Source organism: Anomaloglossus baeobatrachus, chromosome 6, assembly GCF_048569485.1.
Source record: "Anomaloglossus baeobatrachus isolate aAnoBae1 chromosome 6, aAnoBae1.hap1, whole genome shotgun sequence".
In the NCBI taxonomy this organism is placed as follows: Eukaryota; Metazoa; Chordata; class Amphibia; order Anura; family Aromobatidae; genus Anomaloglossus; species Anomaloglossus baeobatrachus.
In genome coordinates, this window is record NC_134358.1 from 109,987,361 (window position 1) to 110,002,519 (window position 15,159).

General features: G+C 42.3%; 1 protein-coding gene across 1 annotated transcript in view; it reads right to left on the reverse strand.

The window, feature by feature from the left end:
• Window positions 1-4,825: 4,825 nt before the first annotated feature.
• The window catches only part of PI15 (peptidase inhibitor 15), a 41,405-nt gene continuing 31,071 nt past the window's right edge, over window positions 4,826-15,159 (reverse strand). Inside the window, exons 2-5 of the mRNA XM_075316301.1 lie at window positions 6,855-6,973; window positions 6,166-6,298; window positions 5,971-6,086; window positions 4,826-5,080 (exon numbers count right to left, since the gene is read on the reverse strand). Of these exons, the coding sequence (XP_075172416.1) occupies window positions 4,945-5,080; window positions 5,971-6,086; window positions 6,166-6,298; window positions 6,855-6,973 (504 nt within the window). The 3' untranslated portion in view covers window positions 4,826-4,944. The remainder of the gene's footprint in view (window positions 5,081-5,970; window positions 6,087-6,165; window positions 6,299-6,854; window positions 6,974-15,159) is intronic.

A 15,159-nucleotide genomic window follows, 5' to 3' on the forward strand; every position in this document is an offset into this window, starting at 1 on the left:
TAGAGCAAAGTGACTCTGCACATATTCCACACTCCACTCGGTGCTGTGTCTGGTGACTATTCATGTTCAGATTATTCGTAACAAATCCCAAAGTACTATTTCTGTATTAGGGCCCACTCACACTTGCGCTATTTCGACGCAAACGGAATCCGTCACTAATGTAGTACAGTTCATTTATTTACAGTGGAAGCGCGTTACTATGGCGCGTGTGTGTGTCATGCAGTACCGCTTGTGTCCACACGATGTCACGCTTCCACTGTAAATAAATGAACTGTACTACATTACTGACGGATTCCGTTTGCGTCGAAATAGCGCAAGTGTGAGTGGGGCCTAAGTCACGAATAATGAACCAAAAGCAAGTCAATGAGGAATCCAAGCATTTTTCTTGTCGTGACGAATACTGGAATAGTACTCCGTATATGGTAAGTATTATCAACACAAATAGTTACTATTCGCCCATCTCTATTGGTGACATACACAGTTGAAACCAGAAGTTTACATACACTATCTAAAAACATACACATGCATATTTTTCTTACTGACATAAAATGAGAATAAATCTTTCCTGTTTTAGGTGAATTAGGAACCAAAATGATTTATATGTGCCAAATGCCAGAATAATGAGAGAGAAAGAACATTTTAAAAGTTACTTTCTGCAAAGTCAAAAGTTTACATACATTTCATTAGTATTTGGTACCATTGCCCTTAAACTGTATGACTTGGGTCAAACATTTTGGATATCCTTCCAGAATCTTTGCTCAATAGTTGGTAGGAATTTGGGCCCATTCCTCCTGACAGAACTGGTGTAACTGAGCCATGTTTGTAGGTCACCTTGCTCACACCTGCATTTTTAGCTTTGCCCATAAATTCTCAATACAATTGAGCTGAGGGCTTTGTGATGGTCACTCCAAAACATTGACTTTTTTATCCTTAAGCCACTTTGTAACCAGTTTAGCAGTATGCTTCGGGTCATTGTCCATTTGGAAAACCCATTTCCACCCAAGCTGTGAGTTCCTGGCTGAGGTCTTGAGATGTTGCTTCAGTATTGCCACATAATCTTCTTTCCTCATCATGCCATCTATTTTGTGAAGTGCTTCCTGCAGCAAAAACAACCCCACAACATGATGCTGCCACCCCCGTGTTTCACAGTTGGGATGTTGTTCTTAGGCTTCAAAGCTTCTCCCTTTTTCCTCCAAACGTAACGATGGTCAATATGGTCAAACAGATGAATTTTAGTTTTGTCAGACCAAAAAACATCTCCAAAAATTAAGGTCTTTGTTCCTGTGTGCATTTGCAAACATTAATCTGGATTTTTTTATGTTTCTTTTGGAGTATTGGCTTCTTCCTGGCAGAGTGGCCTTTCAACCCATATTGATACAGTACTCATTTCACTGTGGATAATGACACAATCTTACCCGCTTCCACCAGCATCTTCACAAGGTCTTTTGCTTTTGTTTTTGGGTTGATATGCACATGTTTGACCAAACCATGTTAATCTCTGGTACACAGAATCCATCTTGTTTCTCAGCGATAAGATGGCTGGACATTCCCATCTTGTTTGTGCTTGCATATAATTTGTTTGTAGAGATGAACGAGGCACCTTCAGGAATCTGGAAATTGCACCCAAGAATGACAAATCCACAATTCTCTTCCTGAGGTCTTGGCTGATTTCTTTTGACTTTCCATGATGCTACACAAAGAAGCAGTGTGCTTGAGGTGTGCATTAAAATACATCCACAGGTGTCTATAATTAACTAAGATGTTGCCAATAAACCTATCAAAAGCTTCCAACGACATAACATCATCATATGGGCTGTTGCATATTGTGCATATTGTTTAAAGGCATAGTACTCTTAGGGGTACTTTGCACACTACGACATCGCAAGCCGATGATGCGATGCCGAGCGTGATAGTCCCCGCCCCCGTCGCAGATATCATTGTGATAGCTGCCATAGCAAATATTATCGCTACGGCTGCTTCACATGCACTCACCTGTCGTGCGACGTCGCTCTGGCTGGTGAACCGCCTCCTTATTAAGTGAGCGGGTCGTGCGGCGTCACTGCGACGTCACACGGCAGGCGGCCAATAGAAGCGGAGGGGCGGAGATGAGCGGGACGTAAACATCCCGCCCACCTCCTTCCTTCCGCATAGCCGACGGGAGCCACGGTGACGCAGGTAGGAGATGTTTCTCACTCCTGCGACTTCACACACAGCGATGTGTGCTGCCGCAGGATCAAGGAACAACATCGGACCATCGCGTCAGCGTAATTATGGAATTCGCCGACGCTACACCGATGATACGATTACGACGCTTTTGTGCTCGTTAAATCGTATCATCTAGGATTTACACACTACGATATCGAGAGTGACGCAGGAAGTGCGTCACTTTCGACATGACCCCACCGACATCGCACCTGCGATGTCGTAGTGTGCAAAGTACCCCTTAGAGTATGTAAATGTTTGACTTTGCGGAAAGTAATACAAATGCCTTAAAAATTCTCTCTCTCTCTCATTATTCTAGAATTTGACAATTCTATATAATTTTGGTTCCTATTTCACCTAAAACGGGAAAGGTTTATTCTGATTTCATGTCAGATAGTGAGAAAAACATGTATATATGTTTTTAGATAGTGTATGTAAACTTTTGGTTTCAACTGTAAATTCCACCTGCTTTCTTACTTGTTATTTCACAATGACAGATCTCATTTTGGCGTTTAAATTCTTAGCTACCATTTTTTATTTTGTGGTAGCTTTTACTTTTGTTTCAGATAATCACCAAGCTCCTTTATTTCACCTACAGACTAAGGCGGGCTTTGCACGTTGCGACATCGCAAGCCGATGCTGCGATGTCGCACGCGATAGTCCCCGCCCCCGTCGCAGGTACAATATCTTGTGAAAGCTAGCGTAGCAAAAATTATTACTACGCCGGCTTCACATGCACTCACCTGCCCTGCGACCGTCACTCTGGCCGGCGACCCGCCTCCTTATTAAGGGGGCGGGTCGTGCGGCGTCACTGCGACGTCACACGGCAGGCGGCCAATCGGAGAGGAGGGGCGGAGATGAGTGGGATGTAAACATCCCGCCCACCTCCTTCCTTCCGCATATTCTACGGAATCCGTGGTGACGCCGGTAGGAGATGTTCCTTGCTCCTGCGACTTCACACACAGCAATGTGTGCTGCCGCAGGAGCGAGTAACAACATCGGACCGACGCATCAACGTAATTAAGCCGACGCTGCACCGATGATACGATTACGACACTTTTGCGCTCGTTAATCGTATCATCGAGCCTTTACACACTACGATGTCGCAAGCGATGCCGGAAGTACGTCATTTTCAATTTGACCCCACCGACATCGCACCTGCGATGTCGTAGTGTGCAAAGCCCGCCTAAGGTGTCCTTGCCATCAACAATACAAGAACTCCTAATTCAAAGCAAATGAAATGGAAGTGTGAACAGAGCCTAATCCCTTAAGGGCTTGTCCAGATAAGAAAATTGTACAATATTAGTAAGTTGCACTTTTATTAACTTAAGCATGGACCACCCTATTAAAACATGCAATATTTATTGTAAAACACTCATCTCAGCTTTTGTGCATGTAGATTATAAATATAATATTTCCGATCCAACAGAATTATGCACATAGCACCACAAGGAATCGTGAGCACCTATTGTAGCTGAATCGTATCAAATTTAAAAAAATAACAGAAGAGGTTGTCAGTATGTAACACATCACTTTAAATAGTAAAATATAGATATATGCCAAACTTAAATATGGAAAATTCAATAATAATTAATTTCGTAAAGCACCATAGGTTCTCTAGTTGTAATCTTCAACACTTTCTACTGATAGATTTATTAAGAACCAAATTTGTAATGTCTATTCAACTACAGATTTTTATGGTGGAAAGGAAAATAAATTGCCTAAAAATCTTAGGACTTAATACAATATTACTTCTGGGCAAGGCAGATATTTGGTGTATCTGCACGGCCTCACCTGAGACTTATAATGATCAAGAAGCTAAACATTAATTGCAAAAGTATGAAAGTGTTATTTTGGCAATATATGGGGTCTAAGAGGTAAACATAGGGAGGTTTTTCCTCATGAAAAGCACCAATTCGGTATAGGGAGGTTTTTGGGCAATGCAATGCTCCCCTAAAAATTTAAAGAGCTCAGCCCTTTAAAAAGAGTTGATATTGACTTTTAGGATTGTTCCTTTCAATAGGTGGCACTAGAGTTCTGGTCCTAAAGGCAGTTTGCTGAAATATGGCACTATAATTTTGTACTAAACCATATAGCGCTCAATGTTGGACACCGTTTTGTACATTTATTTGTGCACTGCATGACTTTACCATATAGGTGACGAAGAGCGCTAACACAATTTAACGCATAGGGTACACAAGGGCAGCCCCTGTTTTTGCTCTCAAGCTAATAACAAAATGTAATAAAGATGTGAAAAAATATTTCATTTATTTGTCCTAAAGTCTCATTCATTCCTTAATTTAAAACTTATAGTGAATTTTTCTTGGAGGGTGGCATGAAGAATTTGACTCAAATAATGACTATAATATCGCTGTGTGTGGGAATAAATAGATCTGGTACATAGATGAATGCAGTAGATTTTGAGGTTACGTTGTGATAAAGCTGCTTTCTAATGGTGGCGAGGCAGCAACATTTGTCTTTTCTAGAAAAGCCATGCTACATCTGAATTAGGTCTCATACTTCGAAATTGACTTCATATCTACCAATAATGCACTGGCTTTTAATATAATACATTAGTGACAATGCTGCTAATCGATAAATGTATCTGAATAAGATCGTTTGCTGATGTCTTGCTCTACAACTAGTCATCACGCTACATTTCCCATGTCTCACTGTAAAAATTTACAACACTGTCAAATGAATATTGTATTCTTAGAAAACAATATCCTACATTATGTCGCCTCACTTAAACCAATATAAGTAGTTTGATGTTACTCCTGGAAAGCACTGATTGTCCGTGCAAGAGCCTCCGTAACTAGGTGGACATGCAGAACATGGGACTCCAACTTTATAAGGCGCTTCTCCAATCCAGTTTCCCCTAAAAAAAATGTATATATAATAATTATTGAAAGGAAAAAATAGAAAAAGAACAAAAGAGAAAGAAAGAACAAAAGAGAAAGAAAGAGCAAAAGAGAAAGAAAGAGCAAAAGAGAAAGAAAGAATTAGGCCGGGGCCACACAGGGGACTACTGCGATCCTCGCATGACACTCGGCTCTCGCTGGCAGCACAGCGGAAGCCGAGTATCATGCGAGTGTCACTGCGACTGAAGTCCGATCATACGATCAGACCACAGCTGTGAGGGGAGAGCCAGCGCTGAAGAGGGGAGGGCCAGCACTGAGGAGGGGAGGGCCAGTGCTGCGGAGGAGACGGAGGGGCTTTTCTCCCTCTCTCCTCCATTGCCGGCTATTGCCATTCTCGCCCTGCACTCGCAGTATACTGGTGTACTGCGAGTGCTGTGCGATTTTTCTCTTGCTCCATAGACTTGAATGGGTGTGAGAGAAACAAGGATCACATTACACTCGCAGCATGCTGCGATTGTTTTCTCGGTCCGATTAGGGCTGAGAAAATAATCGCTCATGGGTGTTGGCACACAGGCTAATATTGGTCCGAGTGGAATGCGATGTTTTATCGCATTCCACTTGCTCCAATTTTCTTGCCGTGTGTCTTATGCTTTAAAGAGAAATAAAAAGAAAGAACAAGAAAGAAAGAAAGAAATAGATAAAGAAAGAAACTAAAAACACAACAAAGCCGCACCACGTTTTATGAGGCAGATATAAAGCTTTTTGGACACATATCCATAGGCCCAATTGGACATAAAAAGAAAAATAAGCAGCACTCCAAATAAATGTGAAAAAGGTTAAAGACTCTTTATTATCTAGTGTGGCAATGTTTTGGTTGTTTAGCAGCATATTTCTCAAGCCAACTTACTTGGGTGAATAGTTGCAGACTAAGTAGACAGCTCTCCTCCATACAGAGCCCCAGACATTTATGTTGTGACAAGTATTGATTGCACAGCCCACCCGGTTAGTTGTTGCCCAAACCATCTGAGAAAGATATAAAATAATGATTTAATATCAAAGCATCAAAATGTGGCAAAATTGTTACCATATGAAGTCATATTACCTGTGTATAATGTGTGCACATTGGACCAAAACATCTTAAAGGACATCTGGGATTGCAGTCTTGAGGATACGGAAATGCATAGTCCTTTACTTCATCATACCATGGTTTCACTAGTTGTAATATCGATTGGTATCTAAAGAAAAGTTAACATAAAGATCAGTATTTAAAGGTGACACAAGTAAGAGTGAGAAACATTGCCTCTTCTGTTCAGTCCCATTCTGTTTGGATTTTAAAGGGAACCTGTCATGTAGAAAAATGCTATTATCCTGCAGATATGGGGTTAATCTGCCAGTTAATAGCATTCTGAAGCTGCCCAGCACCGAGAGCCCTGGTGCTGGGAGGAAATGAGCTTTATTCCTCCTGGCAGCCTTGGGCTTTCAGTCAATGGGGTTTCGCCAGCACGGGTTCAGTCACTTATCAGTATATAGTGAACAACAGTTGTAACCAAAACCCTGCACTGACAGCTGTAATGAGGAGCATTAAATAAATACATCTAATAAAGCATCCTTACAGGTACAAGACTGGTCTCTGGTCTTCTATATTTCCATACTGTCAATGGGAAAGTAGTCAGCCTCCATGGGAAGTGCTCCTAGACACAGTATTGTCAGTCTGAACCAAAGTTCTGTTGTTTTTATGACTATATCATGTACCAGATGTACAAAAATCAATATTGTGAATTGCTTCCATACCTTCCTGTTCTCACTGAGAGGTTTTGTCCAAGGAATCTCATTAGGTAGGGAGGTCCATGGTCCCAAATGCATGCGGCAGCCCAGGCTTCAGCTGACTTTGCCAAGGTCTCATCCCACACCTGCATGAAAAAAGAATAAGATTTGTTAGTTGTAGTAAACTTGATACAAGGTTTGTCAGTGTATACCCACATGTCAAAGGGAAAAATGTATCCAGCGCAATATGGTCTTATCAGGATGACATAGCAGAAAAGTGTCAGGGATGTGCTCACCGCAGCGCGCATTTTATCCATCCCATGGAAATGACACATGTGAAAGGAAGCAGAGTAGAATATATATTTTTTACTACTAAAGTTGCATTAAAACAATTTCTTTTTCTAATTTTATTTCTATAATACAGACATATTCTGTAACTCTTTACAAATCAGAGAAGAAATATACAACAAAATAAGACTCTCTAGTAACAGGGTTGGTGCCTCAGCATTGGAGGATTGCTGATGTGGTACCGATATTTAAGAAAGGTAAGAGGGTGGATCCAGGCAACTACTGTCTAGTAAGCCTGACATCAGTAGTGTGCAAAGTTTATGAGGGCATTAAAAGAGATGACATGCAACAATATACTAGAGAGAATAATGTAATAACTGATAACCAGCATGGATTTATGAAAGATAAGTCATGTCTAACCAATCTGTTGGGGTACTATGAGGGGGTAAGTGCAAACCTGGATATTGGTAATGCAGCTGATGTAATGTATTTGGATTTTGCAAAGGCATTTGATATTGTACCACATAATAGCTTTAGGGCGGCGTTACACGGTACAATATATCGTGCGATATATCACCGGGGTCACGGAATTCGTGACAAACATCCGGCATTGTTAGAGATGTCGTACCGTGTGACACCTCCGAACGAGCAAAAATACTTACCTTATCGTTGCTCGTTGACACGTCGTTCATTTCCATAATGTCGTTTCTCCTTCTACGTGCCGGTTGTTCATCGTTCCCGAGGCAGCACACATTGCTATGTGTGACACCCCGGGAACGACGAACAACAACTTACATGCGTGCCGCCGGCAATGAGGAAGGAAGGAGGTGGGCGGGATGTTACGTCTTGCTCATCTTCGCTTCTATTGGGCGGCCGCTGTGTGACGTCGCTGTGACGCCGAACGTCCCTCCCCCTTCAGGAAGAGGATGTTCGCTGCCCACAGCGACGTCATTAGGAATGTAAGTACGTGTGATGGGGGTTTAACGACTTTATGCGACATGGGCAATAAATAGCCCGTGACTCACAAATGATGGGGGCGGGTGCAATCGCTCACGCGATCGCACGATATATCATCTCGTGTAACACCGCCCTTATACTAAAGCTCCAGAACCAAGGTCTAGGTGAAACTATATGCAACTGGGTAAGGAATTGGCTAAAAGATAGCAAATAAAGAGTAGTCATAAATGGTACATTCTCTAAATGGGCTATAGTCAGCAGTAGGGTGCCGCAGGGATCTGTGCTAGGACCGATTCTTTTAAATCTCCTTATTAATGACCTGGTGGATTGGATTGAGAGTAAAGTGTCAGTCTTTGCTGATGACACCAAACTATGTAGGATATTAAAAACTGACCTTCATAGCACAATATTACAAAAAGATCTGGAGAAGATGACTGAATGGGCAGATACTTGGCAAATTAAATTTAATGTTGATAAATGTAGAGTAATGCACCTAGGATGGAGTAATGATATAGCTGTATATACATTAAATGAAAGTAACTCGGGACTACGGAACAGGAGGAGGACTTGGGTATTCTTATTACAAATAAGCTGAGCAGCAGTACTCAATGTCAAGCAGCAGCTGCAAAAGCAAAGATTTTAGGGTGTATAAAAAGAGATTAGATTTTGTGATACAAACGTATTGTTACCCCTCTATAAATCACTTGTAAGGCCACATCTAGAATATGGGATCCATCTTTGGGCTTGACATTTTATAAAGGATATTTAGAAGTTAGAGTCACTTCAAAGGCGGGCAACTAGACTACTACAAGTGATGGAAGGCCTCCTGTATGATGAGAGGTTGGAAAAGTTCAATTTGTTTAGCTTATAAAAAGGACATCTCAAAGGAGATCTCATTTACAGTTAGGTCCAGAAATATTTGGACAGTGACACAAGTTTTGTTATTTTAGCTGTTTACAAAAACATGTTCAGAAATACAATTATATAATATGGACTGAAAGTGCACACTCCCAGCTGCAATATGAGAGTTTTCACATCCAAATCGGAGAAAGGGTTTAGGAATCATAGCTCTGTAATGCATAGCCTCCTTTTTTTCAAGGGACCAAAAGTAATTGGACAAGGGACTCTAAGGGCTGCAATTAACTCTGAAGGCGTCTCCCTCGTTAATCTGTAATCAATGAAGTAGTTAAAAGGTCTGGGGTTGATTACAGGTGTGTGGTTTTGCATTTGGAAGCTGTTGCTGTGACCAGACAACATGCGGTCTAAGGAACTCTCAATTGAGGTGAAGCAGAACATCCTGAGGCTGAAAAAAAGAAAAAATCCATCAGAGAGATAGCAGACATGCTTGGAGTAGTAAAATCAACAGTCGGGTACATTCTGAGAAAAAAGGAATTGACTGGTGAGCTTGGGAACTCAAAAAGGCCTGAGCGTCCACGGATGACAACAGTGGTGGATGATCGCCGCATACTTTTTTTGGTGAAGAAGAACCCGTTCACAACATCAACTGAAGTCCAGAACACTCTCAGTGAAGTAGGTGTATCTGTCTCTAAGTCAACAGTAAAGAGAAGACTCCATGAAAGTAAATACAAAGGGTTCACATCTAGATGCAAACCATTCATCAATTCCAAAAATAGACAGGCCAGAGTTAAATTTTCTGAAAAACACCTCATGAAGCCAGCTCAGTTCTGGAAAAGTATTCTATGGACAGATGAGACAAAGATCAACCTGTACCAGAATGATGGGAAGAAAAAAGTTTGGAGAAGAAAGGGAACGGCACATGATCCAAGGCACACCACATCCTCTGTAAAACATGGTGGAGGCAACGTGATGGCATGGGCATGCATGGCTTTCAATGGCACTGGGTCACTTGTGTTTATTGATGACATAACAGCAGACAAGAGTAGCCGGATGAATTCTGAAGTGTACCGGGATATACTTTCAGCCCAGATTCAGCCAAATGCCGCAAAGTTGATCGGACGGCACTTCATAGTACAGATGGACAATGACCCCAAGCATACAGCCAAAGCTACCCAGGAGTTCATGAGTGCAAAAAAGTGGAACATTCTGCAATGGCCAAGTCAATCACCAGATCTTAACCCAATTGAGCATGCATTTCACTTGCTCAAATCCAGACTTAAGACGGAAAGACCCACAAACAAGCAAGACCTGAAGGCTGCGGCTGTAAAGGCCTGGCAAAGCATTAAGAAGGAGGAAACCCAGCGTTTGGTGATGTCCATGGGTTCCAGACTGAGTGTTTGTAAAGAAATGTGTACAATTCCTACAATTTCTATCTGATATTTTTGTTCAAACCTTCAAATTAAACGTTACAATCTGCACTTGAATTCTGTTGTAGAGGTTTCATTTCAAATCCAATGTGGTGGCATGCAGAGCCCAACTCGCGAAAATTGTGTCACTGTCCAAATATTTCTGGACCTAACTGTATATGTATAAATACATGTGTGGTCAATACAAAGGACTGGCACGTGACTTATTCCTTCCAAAGACAATACTAAGGACCAGGAGCACTCACTGTGAATGGAAGTAAAGCAATTCCAGTAGCTAAAGAGGAAAGGGTTCTTTACAGTTAGAGCAGTCAGATTGTGGAATGCCCCACCACAATAGGTAATGGCAGACTCTATAACAACTTTTAAAAAAGGGCTGGATGATTTTCTCAGTACACACAACATTGTTGGCTGTAAATGATTTAGTGACAAAATGTATAATTGGTGGATGAAGGTTGAACTAGATGGACCTAGGTCTTTTTTCAACCTATGGAACTATGGTTAACTAAGGTTGTCCAGTTAAAAAAAAAAATTTTTTAATATACACTATTAGGAAATTCTCAATTAATACAGGGGATTACCTGTTCTGGTTGTAGACTATCAGGTATGATACATTTCTCCAGTTGTCTAATTTTTAGATTTTACAGTACTATTTAAACAAATATGCTACCATTGAAAAGGATTTTAAAAATCCTAAAACTGGATAAATATAAGAAAACCACAAACCACCCCCTATTGAGACATGAAATGTATCCAAAATTCCTTGAATTTGGAGACCTCGGGCTTGCACACAGCAATTTATTATCTTACTGTTAGATATAGGGACTTATTCTTCAAGAGTCCAAAATAAACTTGCAGTGTGCCAGTGTATCTGTTCTTTATGCAGAAATGATCAGATTCTCTTTGTTGTATAAAATTGGACTTGGATGTGTTTTCAAGACTTGGTTGACCTAATTGTAGTCATTGTCTGACTCTGCAGCCACTTGTGTATCTAAGATACTCATTGTATAAAAGTAATCCAGAAGTAGCTTCTGTTGAACTTTAATGCAGAATTTCCTTTCTTATAACAGAATCTCTTGTTTTTCACTATTTGCAATGTCTCACATCATCATGGAACATTCAACTGTTGCTTATGGACTATAGCTTAAAGGGATTGTCCGGTCTTAAGCCTGCTTTACACGAGACGATAGATTGTGCGATAGCACAATCGATCGTACCCGCCCCCGTCGTTTTTGCGTCACGGGCAATTAGTTGCCCATGGCACACAAACTCGTTTAACCCCCGTCACACATACTTACCTTCCGGACGACCTCGCTGTGGGCGACGAACGTCCACTTCCTGGAGTGGGAGGGACGTTCGGCGTCACAGCGACGTCACACGGCAGGCGGCCAATAGAAGCGGAGGAGCGGAGATGAGCGGGATGTAAACATTCCGCCCACCTCCTTCCTTCCATTAAGCCGTCGGGTGCCGCGGGAGGCAGGTAAAGCTGTTGTTCATCGTTCCCGTGGTGTCACACGGAGCAACGTGTGATGCCACGGAAATGATGAACAACCGCCGCCATTTTAATTAAACAATTTTATGAAACCTAGCGACGAGTACACGACTCACAATTTGTGAGCGATACTGCGTCGCTAGGAGGTATCACACGAGACGACGTCGTGCGGTATGCCGGATGTGCGTCACGAAAACCATGACCCCGACGACATATCGCACAATCCATCGTCTCATGTAAAGCCCGCTTTAAAGCTACTGATCTAGACTTGTGAATCCTCATATTGTGTGTTCTGCATGTAAGGATTCTCCAGGGCCGATGCTGGGAACGGCAATCATGTGGCCAAAAGCTTGCGATAGTCATACTCCCGGCCACATTCTAACTAGATGGCTGGAAACAGTCTAGTTGGAATGTGACCGGGAATACACATATTGCATACTTGCAATCACATGACTGCCCGCTCCCATCGCCAGCAGTGGAGAATCCTCACAACATCTGGTACACATGATATGAGGATTCACAAGTTTGCAGTCATATAGATAGCTTTAGACTGGACAACCCCTTTAATAACAGGGCAGATTTTTTATAAAAAGTAGACAACTTAGTACATTGATACAATTCTTAAACATGTACTGAAGGTCAGTTATGTTGAGGTCTCTCAGGATGCATCTGTCATCTACCAGGATTCACAGATTTTAATTCTCAAATGAAGAAAAAGGTTTAGCAATGCAGAGATAATTCCCTAAGTCTGAATGGGGTATTCCCCTCTCCAAGACCCTATCCCAATATGTAGTAGGTGAAATAATAATAATAATAATAAAAATAATATGAGCAAATACAGTGGAACCTTGGATTACGACCATAATTTGTTCCGGGAGTGTGCTCTTAAACCAAGTTACTCTTATATCAACGCAAATTATCCCATAGGAAATAATTGAAATGCAGACAATTCGTTCCACAACCCAAAAATATTTATAGTATTTATACAAACTTATTACAGTAATACAAAATAATGTACTGTATATGTGCTGCCCCTGCAGCAGATCGAACCGCTCTGATCCGGGGGTCGTGATTACTCGTGGCTCGAAGGTTTTCGGACCCGGCGGCGGCCACATTCAAATGCAAAAGGGGGATATTTACAGGAGATTTGGTATAGTTTGTGACGCCACCCGTGGTGTACGGTAATTGGGGAATACCGCCGCTGCCATTGGGAGTACCCGGGGTGATGGAGTGGGGCAGCAAGATGACGTTACCCTCCATGGGTAGGGGTAGGCCCTAGGATTCTGGATGGTGATGCGGGGACAGAGTGCAGGGGTCAGTCGGGTACTCACTCAGCAATGAAGCAGATGCTAACAAAAGCGTAAACCAAATCTCTGGCTGCCGTTGCCACTGAAGGGGAGCTCGTCTGCATACCGTCCCCTGCAGCACTGCCGGTGGTCTGTAACCTGCCTCCTGGCACCAATTTAGATTGTCCATAGTGGCCCGGTAGCTTGGAGCTATCCGGGCCCCGCTCCCCACTGTGGCTAAGTGAAGGAGCCTGCTTTCAGGGCTCACGCTTGCGATTTCAATAGGCCGCTTGCTAGGAAAGCCCTATCCCCCTCGTTGTGCTAGTGACTAGTGCCCCAATTTTGGAGCTGGTGGGAACAGTCCATAAAGGCCCTGTCCTCTGCAGGTTAATTGCCGGGTCGCATGAAGCTTCTCCCCAACCTAGGGTCCGTGTACCCCGACATGCCTTCGGTCCCGGACCAGTGATAGGACCAGTCTGCTGACCGTCCTCCTCGACGGGTTCCAGGCACCTAGCCTCAATCCCATGCGACTGGGGGTCCGACTCCTCTAGGTCCAGACCACTGTCTGCGACCTAGTTTACTTCTCCCCTGGGAGCTACAACTCCCAGCTTCCTCAGAGCTCCTCACAGCTCCTCACAGCTCGAGGGTTCCTACTCGACTCCCTGCTTGACACCTCCCACCTCCCTATCTGACCCCTTGATGGGCGGCCTTATTCCTGCTTATGAAACCCACTGGTGTGCTTGACAGGTGTGGTGCAAAGTGTATCTAGGATTTGTGAATGCTGGTGGAGGCAGTACTGCAGGTTAGAGACCCAGAACCAAGGGGGGTGGAATACCACACTGGGAGGGCAGTTTGTGCAGTACCCTGTGATGACCTGAATAGTCCAGGGGCGTCACACTTACCTATACAATTATTACAGTACACTAATACCAAATACTGTACAGTAAAAAACATAAACAAATTAAACTGCACATTATCTTGCAATATAATTGCTGGTGTGCGGGAGGTACAGTAGGGAGAAAAAATGATGTATAAATATGACCACCTTTATTCTAGTACAATACACACAAAAAAAACCTACCCCAAATCTTTTCTCCCCAAAATAGATGGCCAAAAGTAAAATGTTGGCATTTTCTGATGTTTAATATATGTGACATCTCGTCCAAATATGTGCGTAATTAAATATATTAACATAATAAAACTATTTTGCTTGTTTAGAAGCCAGAAAGGGGTGAGAAGTGAACTGCAGGTTGTGGCTCTTAAAGTGAACAGAGACAGAAGTTAGAAAGTGAAAATATTTGAAGAGATAAACTCTGATCTGTTTAAGATACAGTATGTAATGTTAAAAAAGTGATACTGTGTGTTTCTTTAAACCATTAACCTGTGTGTGCACGCTGGGTACCGCGTTTTTGCCTCGTTTACTGGTGCAGTTTGTTGCCCATAAATTGCATGTCTTTCCTTATCCCAGTAAAGTGTATGAGAATTCAGAAATGCTGTGCACACGTTGCTTTTTTCTTTGTATGCAGTTTTTGGTGCACAAAAAACTGCAGCATGTCAATTCTTTGGGTCATTGATTTTGCAAAGAAAACAAACTCATGGGACAAAAATGTACAAAAACACATGCATTTTCTTGTTATGTTTTCTGCCACGAGGTGCATTTTTTGTGAACAAATTTTCTGCGGCAAGAAAACTCTCTTGCACATGCTGCCTATATTTTGGGGTTTCTTTTTAACCATCAAAACATTTTTCAAATCTGCAGCATGTCAATTCATTCAGTGTTTTTGCATCAATTTTCTCCCATTCAGATTACTGGGGGGAAAAAAACACATGTAAGAATTGCTATAAAAACTCTTTAAAGGGAACCTGGCAGATCCCCTGTGCCCTCCAACCCAGCAGTATTCATACCTGTATGCCCAAATTCCCTCCCTAACCAGCCCTGTAGAACGCTATTCACTAACATGGATGTTTAAAAGAATGACTTATAAACTGCACTAGAGGAACTTCCAGCTTCTAGCTGTAGCCGCAAC